Source organism: Tamandua tetradactyla, chromosome 4, assembly GCF_023851605.1.
Source record: "Tamandua tetradactyla isolate mTamTet1 chromosome 4, mTamTet1.pri, whole genome shotgun sequence".
Classification (NCBI taxonomy): domain Eukaryota; kingdom Metazoa; phylum Chordata; class Mammalia; order Pilosa; family Myrmecophagidae; genus Tamandua; species Tamandua tetradactyla.
This window is the reverse complement of record NC_135330.1, coordinates 3871993-3887683: the sequence shown is the minus strand read 5'-3', so window position 1 is coordinate 3887683 and position 15691 is coordinate 3871993. Positions and strand designations below refer to the sequence as shown.

Genomic DNA, 15691 nt, shown 5'->3' with positions numbered 1-15691 from the left:
ATATTTTCAATCTTCTGAGCATGGTCCATTATCTTCTGCTGGCGTCTGGGCATTTAGTCAGATTTCCCTGGGTGTTGGACTCAACAGTTTGGAAGATTTTTCTGTGAAATCTCTGGGTTCTGTTTTTCTTTTCTTGCCCAGTAGGTGGCGCTCGTGGCACACGTTTGTCTCACGTGTTTGGAAGGGATTCCCCCCGGTTACCGTTGTCCGCAGCCTGGGGATTTCCGATCCAATTCTCTCAGTTGGTCCGGGGGGCCATGTGAGGTTGAGGTGCCAGCCGCCGCGGCTTGAGGCGACGCTGTGGGTCCTTTATTAATGCCCCTATTGGTGTTTGGTTGGACCCAGTCCCTGCCACTGTCGGAAATTCCCTCCTCTCCCTGGAGGGGTGCCGGTCGCCGGCCGCCGCGGCCCGGGAACTCACCACCGGACCAGGAAGCCGCTCGTGGGGGAGGGGTGTCGGTCACCGGCTGCCGCGGCCTGAGTAACTCGCCACCGGAACAGGAAGCCGCCCATGGGGGAGGGGCGCCAGCTGCCGGCCACCGCCGCTTGGGTAGCCCTCTGATCCGAGACTCATAGCCAGTCCAGGAAGCCGCCCGCAAAAGAGCGGCGCCGGCCGCCGCGGCTTGGGAAACTTGCCTCTCCGAGACTGTCAGCTGGCCCGGGAAGGAGGGAGGGTGGAGCCTCGGCCGCCAGCTGCCGTGGATCGGGGGACCGCGCGCCACTTGGGGATCTCACCGCAGCAGAGTCTCGCAGTCAGTCTAACCAGTCCAGACTGGGGTACGCTGTGTGTCCATTCCCTGCCGTGGCCCCGGGAGCTGTTCTGCACTGTTTCTGTTCACCTAGTAGTTGCTCTGGAGGAGGAACTAAGAGGCGCGTACCTTACTAAGCCGCCATCTTCAGGATAATATGTTTAAATTATTAAAAGAGAAAAACTGCCAACCAAGAATTCTATATCCAGCAAAATTGTCGTTCAAAAATGAGGGAGAAATTAAAACATTTTCGGACAAAAAATCACTGAGAGAATTTGTGACCGAGACCAGCTCTGCAAGAAATACTAAAGGGAACACTAGAGACAGATAAGAAGACAGAAGAGAGAGGTGTGGAGAAGAGTGTAGAAAGGAAGACTATGAGTAAAGGTAAAAAGAAGGAAAATTAGATATGACATATAAAATCCAGAAGGCAAAATAGTAGAAGAAAGTACTACCCATGCAGTAATAACACTAAATGTTAATGGATTAAACTCTCCAATCAAAAGATACAGTCTGGCAGAATGAGTTAAAGAACAGTACCCATTTATATGCTGTCTCTACTCAAAGGACATGAGGCCAAGAACACAAATGGACATTTACACACCAATGTTTATAGTAGCATTATTAACAATTACCAACAGATGGAAACAGCCAAAATGTCCATCAACAGACAGTTGACTAAACAAACTGTGACATTTACATAAGATGGAATATTATGCAGCTGTAAGACAGAATAAAGTTATGAAGTATGTAACAACATGAATGGACCTTAAGTACATTATGTGGAGTCTGATTAGCCAGAAACAAAAGGACAAATACTGTATGGTCTCACTGATAGGAACTGACATTAGTGAATAAACTTGGAATATTTCCTTGGTAATAGAGACCACCAGAAGATAGAAATAGGGTGAGATATTGGGTAATTGGAGCTGAAGGGATACAGATTGTGCAACAGGACTGAATATAAAAACTCAGAAATGGACAGCACAATACTACCTAACTGCAATGTAATTATGTTAAAACACTGAATGAAGCTGCATGTGAGAATGATAGAGGGAGGAGGGCTGGGGACATAAATGAAATCAGAAAGAAAGATAGATGGTAAAGATCGAGATGGTATAATCTAGGAATGCCTAGAGTGTATAATAATAGTGAAATGTACAATGTACAAATTTTAAAAATGTTTTTGCATGAGGAAGAACAAAGGAATGTCATTATTGCAGGGTGCTGAAAATACATGATAATCAATACTTTAAAATGTCACCTTATGTGTGAGAATAAAGCGAAAAATGTTTATTTGTTACAAAATTTATATTTTCACTAGAGCATTTCCTAATATAACTCATGTAGATAGTTTGATTGAATGTCATAAGTACTTGGAATCTCAGGTAGGACATGAGATTTTGTTGGTTTGTCCAGAGTGATGCCCCGATGAATCCTAGAATGATTTGATCAGTGACTGGAAAAGTATTTGCAAGCCCCCTTTGGGGAATGGTGAGAGTGGGGAGAAATTCAACTTCCCCAAGTTGAATTCTTGATATTCTCACAAGCGGTGTGGACAACCAAAGCTATAGGCTGAGCCCCCAGTCTTGGGGGTTGTTCATATGAAACTTAACCCCACAAAGGATAGGTCAATTCTACTTAAAATATAGGCCTAAGAGTCACCCCCAAAAGAGCCTCTTTTGTTGCTCAGATGTGGCCTCTTTCTCCAGCCAACATGACGAGCAGTCTCACCACCCTCCCCCTCTCTGCGTGGGACATGATTCCCAGGGGTGTTGACCTTCCTGGCAACATGGGACAGAGATCCTGGAATGAGCTGACACTCAGCATCAAGGGACTGAGAAAAACCCTAGAATGAGCTGAGAATTAACATCAAGGGATTAAGAGAACCTTCTCGACCAAAGGGGGAAGAGTGAAATGAGACTAAGTCTCAATGGCTGAGAGATTCCAAACAGAGTCGAGAGGTTATCCTGGAGGTTATTCTTATGCATTAAGTAGATATCACCTTGTTGTTCAAGATGTAGTGGAGAGGCTGGAGGGAATTGCCTGAAAATGTAGAGCTGTGTTCCAGCAGCCATGTTTCTTGATGATGATTGAACAATGATATAGCTTTCACAATGAGACTCTGCGCATGTGAAAACCTTGTGTCTGATGCTCCTTTTAGCTACTATTTCAACAGAAGAGTAGAATATATGGAATAAAAATAAATAATAGGGGGAAAAATTTTAAAATAAACTTAGTTTGAAATGCTAGTGGTAAATTAAAGCGAGGGGTAAGGGTTATGGTATGTATAATCTTTTTTTCTCTGTTATCGTTTTATTTCTTTTTCTGTTGTCTTTTTATTTCTTTTTCTAAATCGATGCAAATGTTCTAAGAAATGATGAATACGCAACTACATGATGATATTAAGAATTACTGTTTGTATATGCAGAATGGAATGATATCTTAATGTTTTGTTTGTTAATTTTTTAATTAAAAAAAGTTAAAAAAAATAATAAGGGGAACAAATGTTAAAATAAATTTAGTCTGAAATGCTAATGAAAGTGAGGGGTAAGGGGCATGGTATGTAAATCTTTTTTTCTGTTTTTGTTTATTTCTTTTTCTGTTGTCTTTTTATTTTTTTCTGAATTGATGAAAATGTAAGAAATGATGAACATGCAACTAAGTGATGATATTGTGAATTACTGATTATATATGTTAATGTTTTAGTTAATTTAATTTTTTTATTAATAAATAAATTTAAAAACAAACAAAAAAAATTAGGCCTAAGAGTCACCCCAGAGAACTTCTTTTGTTGCTCAGATGTGGCCTCTCTCTCAGCCAACATGGCAAGCAAACCCATTGCCCTCCCCATCTGTACGTGGGGCCTGACTCCTAGGGATGTAAACCTTCCTGGCAATGTGGGACAGATATTCTAGAATGAGCTGGGACTCAGCATCAAGGGATTGAGAAAACCTTCTCGACCAAAAGGGGGAAGAAAGAAATGAGACAAAATAAAGTTTCAATGGCTGAGAGATTTCAAACTGAGTCGAGAGGTTATCCTGGAGGTTATTCTTACACATTATATAGATATCACCTTTTTAGTTGAGGTGTAACAGAGAGGCTGGAGGGAAGTGCCTGAAACTCTGTGTTCCAGTAGCCATGTTTCTTGAAGATGATTGTATAATGATATAGCTTTCACAATGTGACTGTGTGATTGTGAAAACCTTGTGTCTGATGCTCCTTTTACCTACGGTAACGACAGATGAGTCAAGCATATGGATTAAAAATAAGTAGATAATAGGGGGAACAAATGTTAAAAATAAATTTAGTAGATTGAAATGCTAGTGGTCAATGAAAGGGAGTGGTAGGAGGTATGGAAAAATGGGGGAAACAAAGGCTAAAATATATTGGGTAAATGGAAATACTAGCAGTCATTGAGAGGGAAGGATAAGGGGTATGATACGTATGAGTTTTTTCACTTCTTTTTCTGAATTGATGCAAACCCTGTAAGAAATGATCATGGTGATGAATATACAACTGTGTGATGATATCGTGAGTTATTGATTATATACCAAAAATGGAATGATCATATGGTAAGAATGTTCGTGTTTGTGATATTATGCTTAAAAAATTAAAAAATTAAAAAAATAACGTACACCACATATGGAACATTTGTGTTAAGATGTATCAATAAAAATATTAAAAAAAAAAGATTTAACTTTTACAATGTGACTGTGTGATTGTGAAAACCATGTGCCTGATGCTCCTTTGATCCAGGGTATGGACAAATGAGTAAAATAATATAGATATAAAAATAGGGGGCAATGGGTAAAATAAATTGGGTATATGGAAACACAAGGGGTCAATGAGAGCAGGGAGTAAGTGATATGGGATGTATGAGTTTCTTCCTTTCATTTATTTTTCTGGAGTGATGCAAAGTCTAAAAAATGATCATGGTGATGAATACACAACTATGTGAAGATATTGTAAGCCACTGATGGTACACCATGTATGGATTATATGTGTGTGAAGATTTACCAATAAAAATATTAAAAACAAAAACAAAAAAACAGAATTAGTTCCATCTCCCTAACCCATATTATCAATAGCCCTTTTCAACAAGAAAAAGTTAGAAAGGGCATAGCCCAAATACTCCTAAAGAGTGAGAGAAAGATTAAAAGTGATGGTGGAGTTATATAGAGAAGACAGGTTTAACAAAGGAGTATGAGTCCTGAATCACTATATGTCTTCAGTAGCTTAGAGCAGATAAAAGTAAAAACTAAAATTGTGGAATTGCAACCCAAACCAAACTCTGAAATCTGTTCTACAACAAATTGTTGCCATGTCCTTTTAAATCTATTACTTTTTTTTGTATATATGTTATTTTTCACAAAAAAAGAAAAAAAGAGAGAAGGAGGAGTATAACAGGAGGTAGGATTTAACCAATGAGTATGACTGCTGAATCATTACATTGATATAGCTTTTGGTCCCCAGTTCTTAGAGAAGCTAGAAGGAAAAACGAAAAATTGTAGAATTGTAACCCACACCAAACTTAAAAATCTGTTCTGTAACTACCTGTTAAAATGTACTTGGACATGTGTTGCTTTTTGTATATATATTTCACTATAAAAAAAAGAAAAACAACAACAACAAAAAAAGTGGTTATCTAAGCCTAGATTAAGTTCACAATACAAGTGAAATCAAAAGTCAGCATATGGTAAATCACACTGGGTAAGCAAAAGTATATTTTATTTAGGAACATTTTTAATAATTTCTGCTTTCTTATTAAATCTTTCTTCAAAGATATCTGGTAATTCAAAAGTTCTCACAAGGTTCTATTTCCAGATAATAAAAGAGGTAATTAGAATTACAGGGCTTAAAAAAAGCCTTTTATCTACCCTGCCTCTAAGTTGGTTCTCAACGAACTAGATCACTTAGGTCATAAACTTATTCAGTAAGTAAAGGAGGTACAGCAACTTTTCTCACAACATGCTATTTGTCTTACAAATAACGAAGATCTTGATTTTTCCCTCCATTCTTTTAGGTTTACTTATATAGCCTTAAAATCCACAGATAAGTGGGCTAAATCCAGTAAGATGAAATTTGTAATTAGTATGTAGTAAGAAATGTTTAACATTTAAGTACCACTGCCCATAGTTCAAAATTATGAAACAGGGTTTATTTCATCGTATACTGATTCTTTTCTGCGCAGTCATGTAAACAGTCAGAACTACAGGAATGGTTTATTCCCAATGCTTGAGAATTTAAAATGATGCCGTCACCATGGAAAGCACCATATTGGTCCATCAAAAAATTAAAAATGGATTACTATATGGTCTGGCAATTCCATTCCCAGGTATATATCCAAAGAAAGTGAAAACAGACTCAAACAGATACTCACTTGCACACCAATGTTCATAAAGGTATTATTCACAGTAGGCAAAAGTTGCAAACAAACCAAGTGTCCATCAGTGGATGAACTTGGATAAACAAAATGCACACACAATCAAAGAGTATTCAGCTAGAAGGAATGAACTACCTAGAAAAACCAGAGGATAAAACATGGGACTGCATAACAGTCAATCTTGTGGACAATGACTGGAGTTAATAATACAAATACAAGAATGTTCTTTCATGAACTAGAACAAAGTATGTCACTATTACAAGGTGCTAACAAAAGGTGGTATATGAAAAAATACTCTTAATGTAAACTATGGACTACTGTTAACAGTAATTACTTTAATATTCTTTCATCAACTGTACCAGAAGTACCACCCCAATGCTAAGTGTCAATAATAAGGGGGTATAAGGAGTATAAGGAAAATGTTCTAAAATGACTGTGGATTGTACACTTTGGATGGCCTGTATTATATGGCCTGTGACCATATCTCAGTAAAACTACTTTTAAAAAATCCACAAGAGATATCATTCCATACCCACTAAATGGTTACTATTAAAAAAACAGAATATTACAAATGTTGAAGAGGATGTGAGAAATAGAGCAGTAACTAATCGCTGGTGGGAATGTAAAATGGCGCAGCTACTGTGGAAGACAATTTGGCAATTCCTCAGAAAGCTAAATATAAAATAGCATAGTCCTAGCTATCCTGCTACTAGGTATATAACTGAAAGCAGGGACTTGAACAGATATTTGCACACTGCTGTCCAAAAAGGCATTATGCACAAATGCCAAAAGATGGTAGCAACCCAAGTGTCTATCAACAAATGAACAGATAAATAAAATGTGGTATATACATACAGTGGAATATTATTCAGCCGCAAAAAGGAATGAAGTCCTGATGCGCAACATGCATGAACACTGAAGACATCATATTGAGTGAAATCAGTCAGATACCAAAGGATAAATATTATATGATCTCACTGAAATAATTAAAATTAACAAATTCAGAGCCAGAATCTAGGGATAGGTTACCAGGGGCTGATTTGGGGGTAGTGGGTAGGAATTGGAGAGCTAATGCTTAAATTGTACAGAATTCCTATTTGGGTAGATGATAAAGTTTTTGTAATGGATGGTGGTGACAGTAGCACAGCATTGTAAATGTAATTAACAGTAATGAATTATATATGTGAATGTGGTTAAAAGAGGAAATTTTAGGTTATATATATGTTACTAGAACAAAAATTAAAAGAAAAAACAGGATTGTCCAACATAATGACCTCTACTGTAAAGGATAGACCATAGTAAAACATTCTTTCACGAATTCTAACAATACCTCACTAATGCAAGGTGTTATTAATAGGGTGGTACATAGAAACTCTGTATTTTATATGTTTTATGCATGGCACTTTGAAAACCTACAACTTCTCTAACAAGAAAAAAGAATTATTAAAAAATGTAAAACAAACAAAACACCAACAACAGAATTCTACCCTGTATCCCCCCACACACAGTGAATCCCTACTGTAAACTATGGACTATAGTTAATAATTTAATTATAATAATACTTCCTCATCAATCCTAATACAAGTACCACACTAATGTTAGTTAATAGGGAAAACTGTGAGTATTGTGGTATATTTGTTATGTGTGTGCGTCTGGAAACTGTACTCTGCATGATTTTTCTGTATGCCTATAACTTCTCTAATTAAAAGAGAAAAAGCTAGCAAATCGAACTTATTAATTTATGCTTATCTATATAAAAAATTTTTGGAAAAATACACAAGACATATGTAACTGTGGTTACCATTCTACTATTCTGTCTGCTTTTTATTTTTAATCACAAACATGAGTTAACATTTTAATTTAAATACTACAGGTTTCTATTAGGGACTCTCAAGTCAACAGGCCGGGCCCATGATCTGGAGACTTGCTCTGGTGATACTTAATCCTGTAGCAGAGAAGCTAAGCCTACCTATAGATACGCCCAAAAGTTACTTTCAGAAAACCTCTTTTGCTGCTTAGATGTGGCCTCTCTCTCTCTAAGCTCTGCAAGTAAAATCATTATCCGTCCCCTATGTGGGACATGACATCCAGGTGAAAGTCTCCCTGGCAATGAGGGACATGACTCCCAGGGATGAGTCTGGCCCTGGCACTGTGGACTTGACAATGCCTTCTTGACCAAAAGGGGAAAAGAGATATAATAAAATCAGGTATCAGTGGCTAAAAAAGTTCAAATGGAGTCAAAATGCTACCCTAGAGGCTACCTCAGCTAGATAAGGCTAATTACTAGAATACGCCTAACACCAATCAAAATCATTCCTGAAGAACAGACAGGGCTTTATCTGGGATGCTACAAAAGTTTCATGCACTAAGATTACTTCCCAGATGTGTTCCTAGGCTGGATAAGTCCTGAAATCCAGAGGGCCCAGCCTCTCCAAGAACATCAACTAGTTCCAGCCTCCTATCCCATATTATCAAAACCCCTTTCCAACATGAACAGTTAGAATGGGCATAGCCCAAATACCTGTAACAACTGGGAGAAGGGCCAATGGAGAAAGAGGAGTTATAACAGAGAAGACAAGACTTTAACATGTATCAGAACTTCATTTCATTAAAAAAAAAAACTTTTTTATTGTAAAATGTAACACATATACAAAGCAAAGGAAGAAAAAAAACAGCAAGTTTCAAAGCACCCTTCAACATACAGTTACATATAGACAGATCCCAAAGTTTGTCAGGGACTATCATTCCACCATCTCATATTTTTCTTCTAGCTGCTCCAAAACACTGGAGGCTAGAAGGAATATCAATATAGTGATTCAGCAGCCACACTCATTTGTTAGATTTCATTTTCTCCATTATAATTCCTTCTTCTCCTTTAATCCTTCTCCCATTCTAAAGCGATCTTTGGGCAATGCCTGTTTTGACTTTGGTTGAGAAGGGGTGTGTGTCCACACTGAAGGATAGGGGGATGAAATTAATTGATAATCTTGGAGAGGCTGATGCCTCTGAGTTTCGGGACTTCTCTGACCTAGGAACTCTCCAGGAATTATATGTTCCAGGAAGGCAAACCTAGTACATGAAACCTTTATAGAGTCTCAGTACAAGCTCTAGGTGTTCTTAAGAGTCAACAGGAATGATGTTGGTTGGGGGTTAGCAAACAATGGCAATTAGCACTATCTAACTGAAGCTTGCCTACCAGTAGCCTCCAGAATAGCCTCTTGACTCTATTTGATCTCTGTTGTCCACCGATGCCTTATCTTATTACATATCTTCTCCCCTTTTTGGTCCAAAAGATATTGTGATCCCACAGTGACAAGGGTCAGACTCATCCCTGGGAGTCACACCCCACGATGTCAAGGAGACTTCACCCCTGGATGTCATGTCACACTTAGCGGGGAGAGTTATGATTTTCCTTGCAGAGTTGGGCTTAGAGAAAGAGACGCCACATCTGAGCAACAAAAGAGGTTTCCTGGAAGCTACTCTTAGGCCCTGTTATAGGCAACCTTAGCTTCTTCACACAAGAATAAGTTTCATAAGGGCAAGCCTCAAAATCAAGGGCTTGGCCTATTTTCTTGGAGTCCTCAATGCTTGAGAGGGTACCTGGGGTTCCCAGATGGGAAAGTTTAATAGCTAAACTATAAACACACACACACACACACACACACACACACACACACACACACATATATATTCCCCTTTGGACCCTCAAAGGACTCTAATTATTAGCCCACCAGAGCCCAGGATGTATTCAGATATTACATTAAACTATACAGAATTACAAGGCCTCATTCCCATGCTGGACTCCAGGTGTTGGGTTGTTTAAATGAGCTATCTAAACAGGCTGATTTAGACTGTGTACAGAAAATCAAGGTTCTAGACATAATAAACCGTTCTGTCCTTGGTCTCATATGGTAGGTGCAAGTCTGGAGTATATATGCTATCATCTTTTACCCTGCATCCCAATTTACCTTAGACTCAGCCAAATTGGCTTCCTTTTAAACTATAATTGAGGCCTGATCTCTTTTTCAATTACTTTAACTTTACTGTATACAGCTATACAAACTTTCAGGGCTATAGCGTCCATTTCTAAGTTTTAAGTGACACAGAGTTACTCAAAGTACCAGGGAAAGAACTTCATTCCTTTTTACAGCTGAATACTATTCCATTGTACTATATGCCACATTTTGTTTCTCTATTCATCCACTGACAGACACTTGGGTTGCTTCCATGTTTCGGCTATTGTGAATAATGCTATGAACACTGGTGTACAAATACTTTCAATTCTTTGGTATTGAAGTGGGATTGCCAGGTCATATGGTAATTCTGTATCTAACTTTCTAAGGAACCATCAAAGTGTTTTCCACAGCAGCTGCATTACACATTCCTACCTGCAATGAATGAGTGTTCTTATTTCTCCTATCCTCCCTGACACTTGTAATTTTGTTTGTTTTTTTAAATAGCAGTCAATCTAGTGGGTGTGAAGTGTATCTCATACTGGTTTTGGTTTGCATTTCCGTAATGGCTAATGAGGTTGAACATATTTTTTATGTGTTTATTGGCCATTGTGTATTTTCTTTGGAGAAATGTTTATTTAAGCTTTTTTCTTTTTTTTTTTTTGGCCATTTAAAAATTGGGTTGTTTGTCTTTTTGTTGCTGACTTGTAGTTCTGTATATATTATGGATATTAAACTTTCATCAGAAATAGAGTTTCAAATATTTTCTCCCATTCTATAGAATGTCTTTATACTTTTTTGATAATGTCCTTTCATGAACTGAATAAAGTTTTTAATTTTGATGAAGCCCAAGTTATCTTTTTTGTTGTTGTTCTTCCTTTTAGTATATGGTTTAAGACTCCATTACCTAATACAAGGTCCTTAAGCCATTCCCCTATGTTTACTTTTAAGAGTATTATAGTTTTAGATCTTATATTTAAAGGTTTGATCCATTTTGAGTTAATTTTTGTATATAGTGTGAGGAAGGACCGGGTCTACTTTCATTCGTTTCCACATGGACACATCCAGTTTGTCCCACACCATTTGTTGAAACCATGAACTTGTAATGGAAATATAAATTGATATATTTTTGGATGGCCATTTAACAATGATTAAAATTCTTAAAAACTATGATGACTTTTGAACAATATAACTTTTAAGAATGTATTCTCAGTGCTGGTTTGAAAGGATGTATGTCCCCTAGAAAATCCATGTTTTAATCTAAACCCCATTTTGTAAAGGCAGAATAATCCCTGTTCAATACTGCATGCTTGAATCTGTAATTAGATCATCTCCCTGTAGATGTGATTTAATCAAGAGTGGTTGTTAAACTGGATTAGGTAGAGGCGTGACTCCAACCATTTGGGTGGGTCTTGATTAGTTTCTGAAGTGGAGAATGAAGGAGATTCTGAGAGAGCACAACGATGTAGCCATGAGAAGCAGAGAGCTCACCAGTCAGTGATCTTTGGAGATGAAGGAAAACGCCTCCTGCGGAGCTTCATGAAACAGGAAGCCAGGAAAGAAAGCTAGCAGATGACACCATGTTTGCCACATGCCTTTCCAAATAAGAGAGAAATCCTGACTGTGTTCACCACGTGCCTTCTCACTTGAGAGAGAAACTCTGAACTTCATCAGCCTTCCTGAACCAAGGTATGTTTTCCTGGATGCCTTTGATGGGACATTTCTATGGACTTGCTTTAACTGGGACATTTTCTCGGCCTTAGAACTGTAAACCAGTAACTTATTAAATTCCCTTTCTTAAAAGCCATTCCATTTCTGGTACATTGCATTCCAGCAGTTAGCAAACTAGAACACTCACTTATTCCTACAAAGGACAGGCTAAGCCTACTTAAAATTATAACTAAGACTCACCCCCCAGAGAACCTCTTTTGTTGCTTAGATATGGTGCCTCTCTCTAAGCCACCTCGGCAGGTGCCCTCCCCCCCCACAAACACATTGGACATGACTCTCAGGGGTGTAAATCTCCCCAGTAATGTGGGACAGAAATCTCGGGATGAGCCAGGATCTGGCATCATGGGACTGAGAAAGCCTTCAAGACAAAATAAAGTTTCAGTGGCTGAGATATTTCAAACAGAGTCGAGAATTTACCCTGGAGGTTATTCTTAAGCATTATATTGATATCCCTTTTTAGTTTACAGTGTACTGGAGTGGCTGGAGGGAAGTATCTGAAACTGCTGAGCTGTGTTCAAGTAGCCTTGATTCCTGAAGACAACTGTATAAAGATACAACTTTTATGATGTGACTGTGAGAGTGTAATAACTTTGTGTCCAATGCTCCTTATATCCAGAGTATGGACAGATAGGTAAAAAAAAAAAATGGATAAAAATAAATAAATAATAGGAGGAATAAGGGCTAAAAGAAATTAGATATATGGAAATACTAGCAGTCAATGAGATGGAAGGGTAAAGAGATACGGGATATATGAGATTTTTCTTTTTATTTCTTCTTCTGGAGTGATGCAAATGTTCAAAAAAATTATCATGGTGATGAATACATAACTATGTGATGATATCTGAGCCACCAAGATTGTACACCATGCATGGACTCTGTGTGCAAAGATGTGTCAATAAAAATATTAAAAAAAAAAAGAATGTATTCTCAGAACTAATGGAGGATATGAAAAAAGATTTGATTCAGAAAAGTTCCCTCAACTCTTTATAATGGCAAAATACCCTTTACTATTATTAACAAAGATTATTCAAACAAAAAGAAATCCAGTCAGCCATCAAAAATGTTATAAATATTTATTTTAAAATGAAGATATTTACTACGTATTAAGGGGGAAGAAGCAGATAAAAAGTAATACAAAGGCAGTATGATCCCATTTAAAAAAAATTATTATTCATAGTATATAAAAGTATATAAAAAACATATAGGTACAGAATATAAGTTACAAATCATTCTCTCCAGGTGGTGGAATTATGGCTTAATTTTTTTCCTTCTTTTTGATTTTTTTCAACTTTCTAGTTTTCCTACACTACAAATACTGTTCTTGTATTAATAAATTTTTTTACTTTTAAAGGGAAATAAAATAATTAAAAAAAAAGTCCCTTCCAACAAAACAGAAGGTGCCTATTTCAGTTATGGATCTTAAGGTTTAATTTGCCAATAATTCACCTCCACAGAAAGTCATCAGAAATGAAGTAGAAACCAATACTACATAGTCTCCCCTAATTAATAAATACGCGACAACGACTACTGCGATAACTCCTCTTTCACAACCCTATCTCATCTTCTACAACCAGGAACCAATAACCAAAGAACTTGCCAGAGAAAATAAACAACAAAGCTACTCTGGGAAAATTCCTACCAAACTACTAGTAGGAGTCTTCTAATTAAAAAACAAAACAAAACAAAGCCACATTTTTTTTTTAACAGTCAGGAATTTTAGTTTTCCACGTCCTCTCCTAGGAATCATCACTGGCTAGAATTTGCTTCCTTCTGCTATGAAGCACCAGCACCAGTAACTCATAAAGGCAGCAACTGAACCATTAAATTCACTCTACTATATCATTACTAAATTCACTACTTTATCATTTCTAAATTCACTCTCCCAACTAGCAGAAACACATCTGTGCTGGAAAAGCTATAGCTGTCCCTAAAACCTTTTATTCTCTCATCCCTCTGTCCCAAGAATTCCCCAATAGTCCCACTTACCATTGTTGTTGGCAATGAGTGTGACAAGAGTCTTCTTGGCACTGTCGCTGTTCTGTGCCCCGCTGCTACTAACAGTGGTGGATGTAGAGAGGTGCCCAGCAACAGAAGCATGGGCAGCGACGGGCACTGAAGCCGAGACTGGCTGCTGGCTCACAGAAACTGTGGGGAAGGGGAGGCATAGTCACTTGGAGATAGGGACAGATAATACTAAAGGATACCACTCTCATCCTCTCCTTCCATTTCTTGGGATCTCTATAGTCAAAAAGTTTCCTATTTTATTCAAAAGTCCGACTGCTTATCTGATCTCTCCTCATAACTGTCCCTCACTCCACTGTTCAGACACGATTCTTTTTTCTTTGTATCACATTTTCTGGGTAAGATCACAAGTCCAATGAACCAGGATTTTAATGTTTTGCTTAAATAGCACTAGCAAACCTTAAAGACTCAAAAGAAAGTTTATTAACATCATCACTACCGATATTTATAGCCATGCAAATTAAGACAGACATCCAAAAGACCCTGAACTGTGTCCTGTTTCAGCCTAAACAAATGCAATCTTTAGGTCTCAAGGCAGGGAAGATAAAAATAAAGAAAACAATCTAGGGGGCAAAAACAAACAAAAAACGACCATACACTTTCTGAATCCTAGGCAACATAGAATTTTACCCTGCAACATCATCTTTTTGAAAGAGATGCTAACAAGTCTGAGTTTATATACTGTCCACTGAAGCAAACACAAAGCAATCTGTTCAACTCATCGAGGAAACCAATTTCAAGTTATAAAGAAAAAAAAAAGACTATGGGAGCTTTTTTTTTTTTAGAGTGGGTTCGAAAATGAACACAACACACACCACTAGCTCATAATAGTATTTGGTAAAATCATCACTAGTTTGATAAACAATGGTTAATTCAACATCCTGATGTTTTTAATGAGTATTTCTAACTTTATGGATGAGGAAACAGGCATTTACAAACTAGACCATGGAAAAGAAGGCAGCATCAGTGCCACAATGAGGCACCCTTAAATTCTTAAAAATCTTCCACCTCACACTTTAACCAAAATGCCATTTAGATTTAAACATGGGATAGGTTTCACAACCAGCTAAGATCAAAAGAGCTTCTGTTACCTGCGGTGCTTTTGTCCACTGAATTATAGTCTTCAACCACAGAGTCCTCAATGATGTCGCTGATCTTCTGCCACGGCTCCAACTCCTCCTCCTCACACTCCATGAACAGGTCGGTGTCTGCCATGCTGCAGGTAAAACACAAATAAGACATTGACCTAGGAATGGGAGAGATAATTCTACAAAATATGGAATCAGATTCTCAAATTCACTAGTAATCTATCCTCTTCTGATCCCTCTTTGCACAACTCACCATTTCCTGGGATCCAAAAAATAACTTTTATTCTTAGGTATTACAACTCCTTCTATAACAAATTCTTTAATAATTAGGATTATACGATTTCAATCTCTGCTACCCAGGATTAGATTAGGATGAGGCAAAGTGAGGTGGTATTTTGTTCATCATGAATTATTTCTGCATTAATATCAATCCTTTTAAAACATTTCATTAATATGCTATTTATCTTGCATACTGAGCTTTTTCACACCCTTTTAAATTCTGCACCCACAGTGGTGCCTCACTCACTGCACCTTAATCCCAACACTACTACTCCCTGTACTTGTGGTCTAGGAAAATTCTGGAAGGCACACCACCATGATTTTGCAGTCTTCCTTTAATTTGAAACATGTCTAAGATGCTTGCCTTATAAAACAATAAAGTCTATATCTTTGCAAATGCAAACAAGGGGCTATTGTCATTCTGCCCTCTGTTATTAGTTGACTAAGGGGGGTCAGATTTCTTGCCTTGGAATGGAGCAGCAT

The 15691-nt window shown here is 37.6% G+C and overlaps 1 protein-coding gene across 2 annotated transcripts in view; it reads right to left on the bottom strand.

Moving 5' to 3' along the window:
- Positions 1 to 15691, bottom strand: part of POGZ (pogo transposable element derived with ZNF domain) — a 76139-nt gene that overhangs the window by 39303 nt on the left and 21145 nt on the right. For both annotated transcript variants that reach the window (XM_077156015.1, XM_077156014.1), the window contains 2 exons: positions 14933 to 15057; positions 13806 to 13964 (listed from right to left, as the gene is read on the bottom strand). In XM_077156015.1, coding sequence (XP_077012130.1) covers positions 13806 to 13964; positions 14933 to 15056 — 283 coding nt within the window. In that variant the 5' untranslated portion in view covers position 15057. The remainder of the gene's footprint in view (positions 1 to 13805; positions 13965 to 14932; positions 15058 to 15691) is intronic.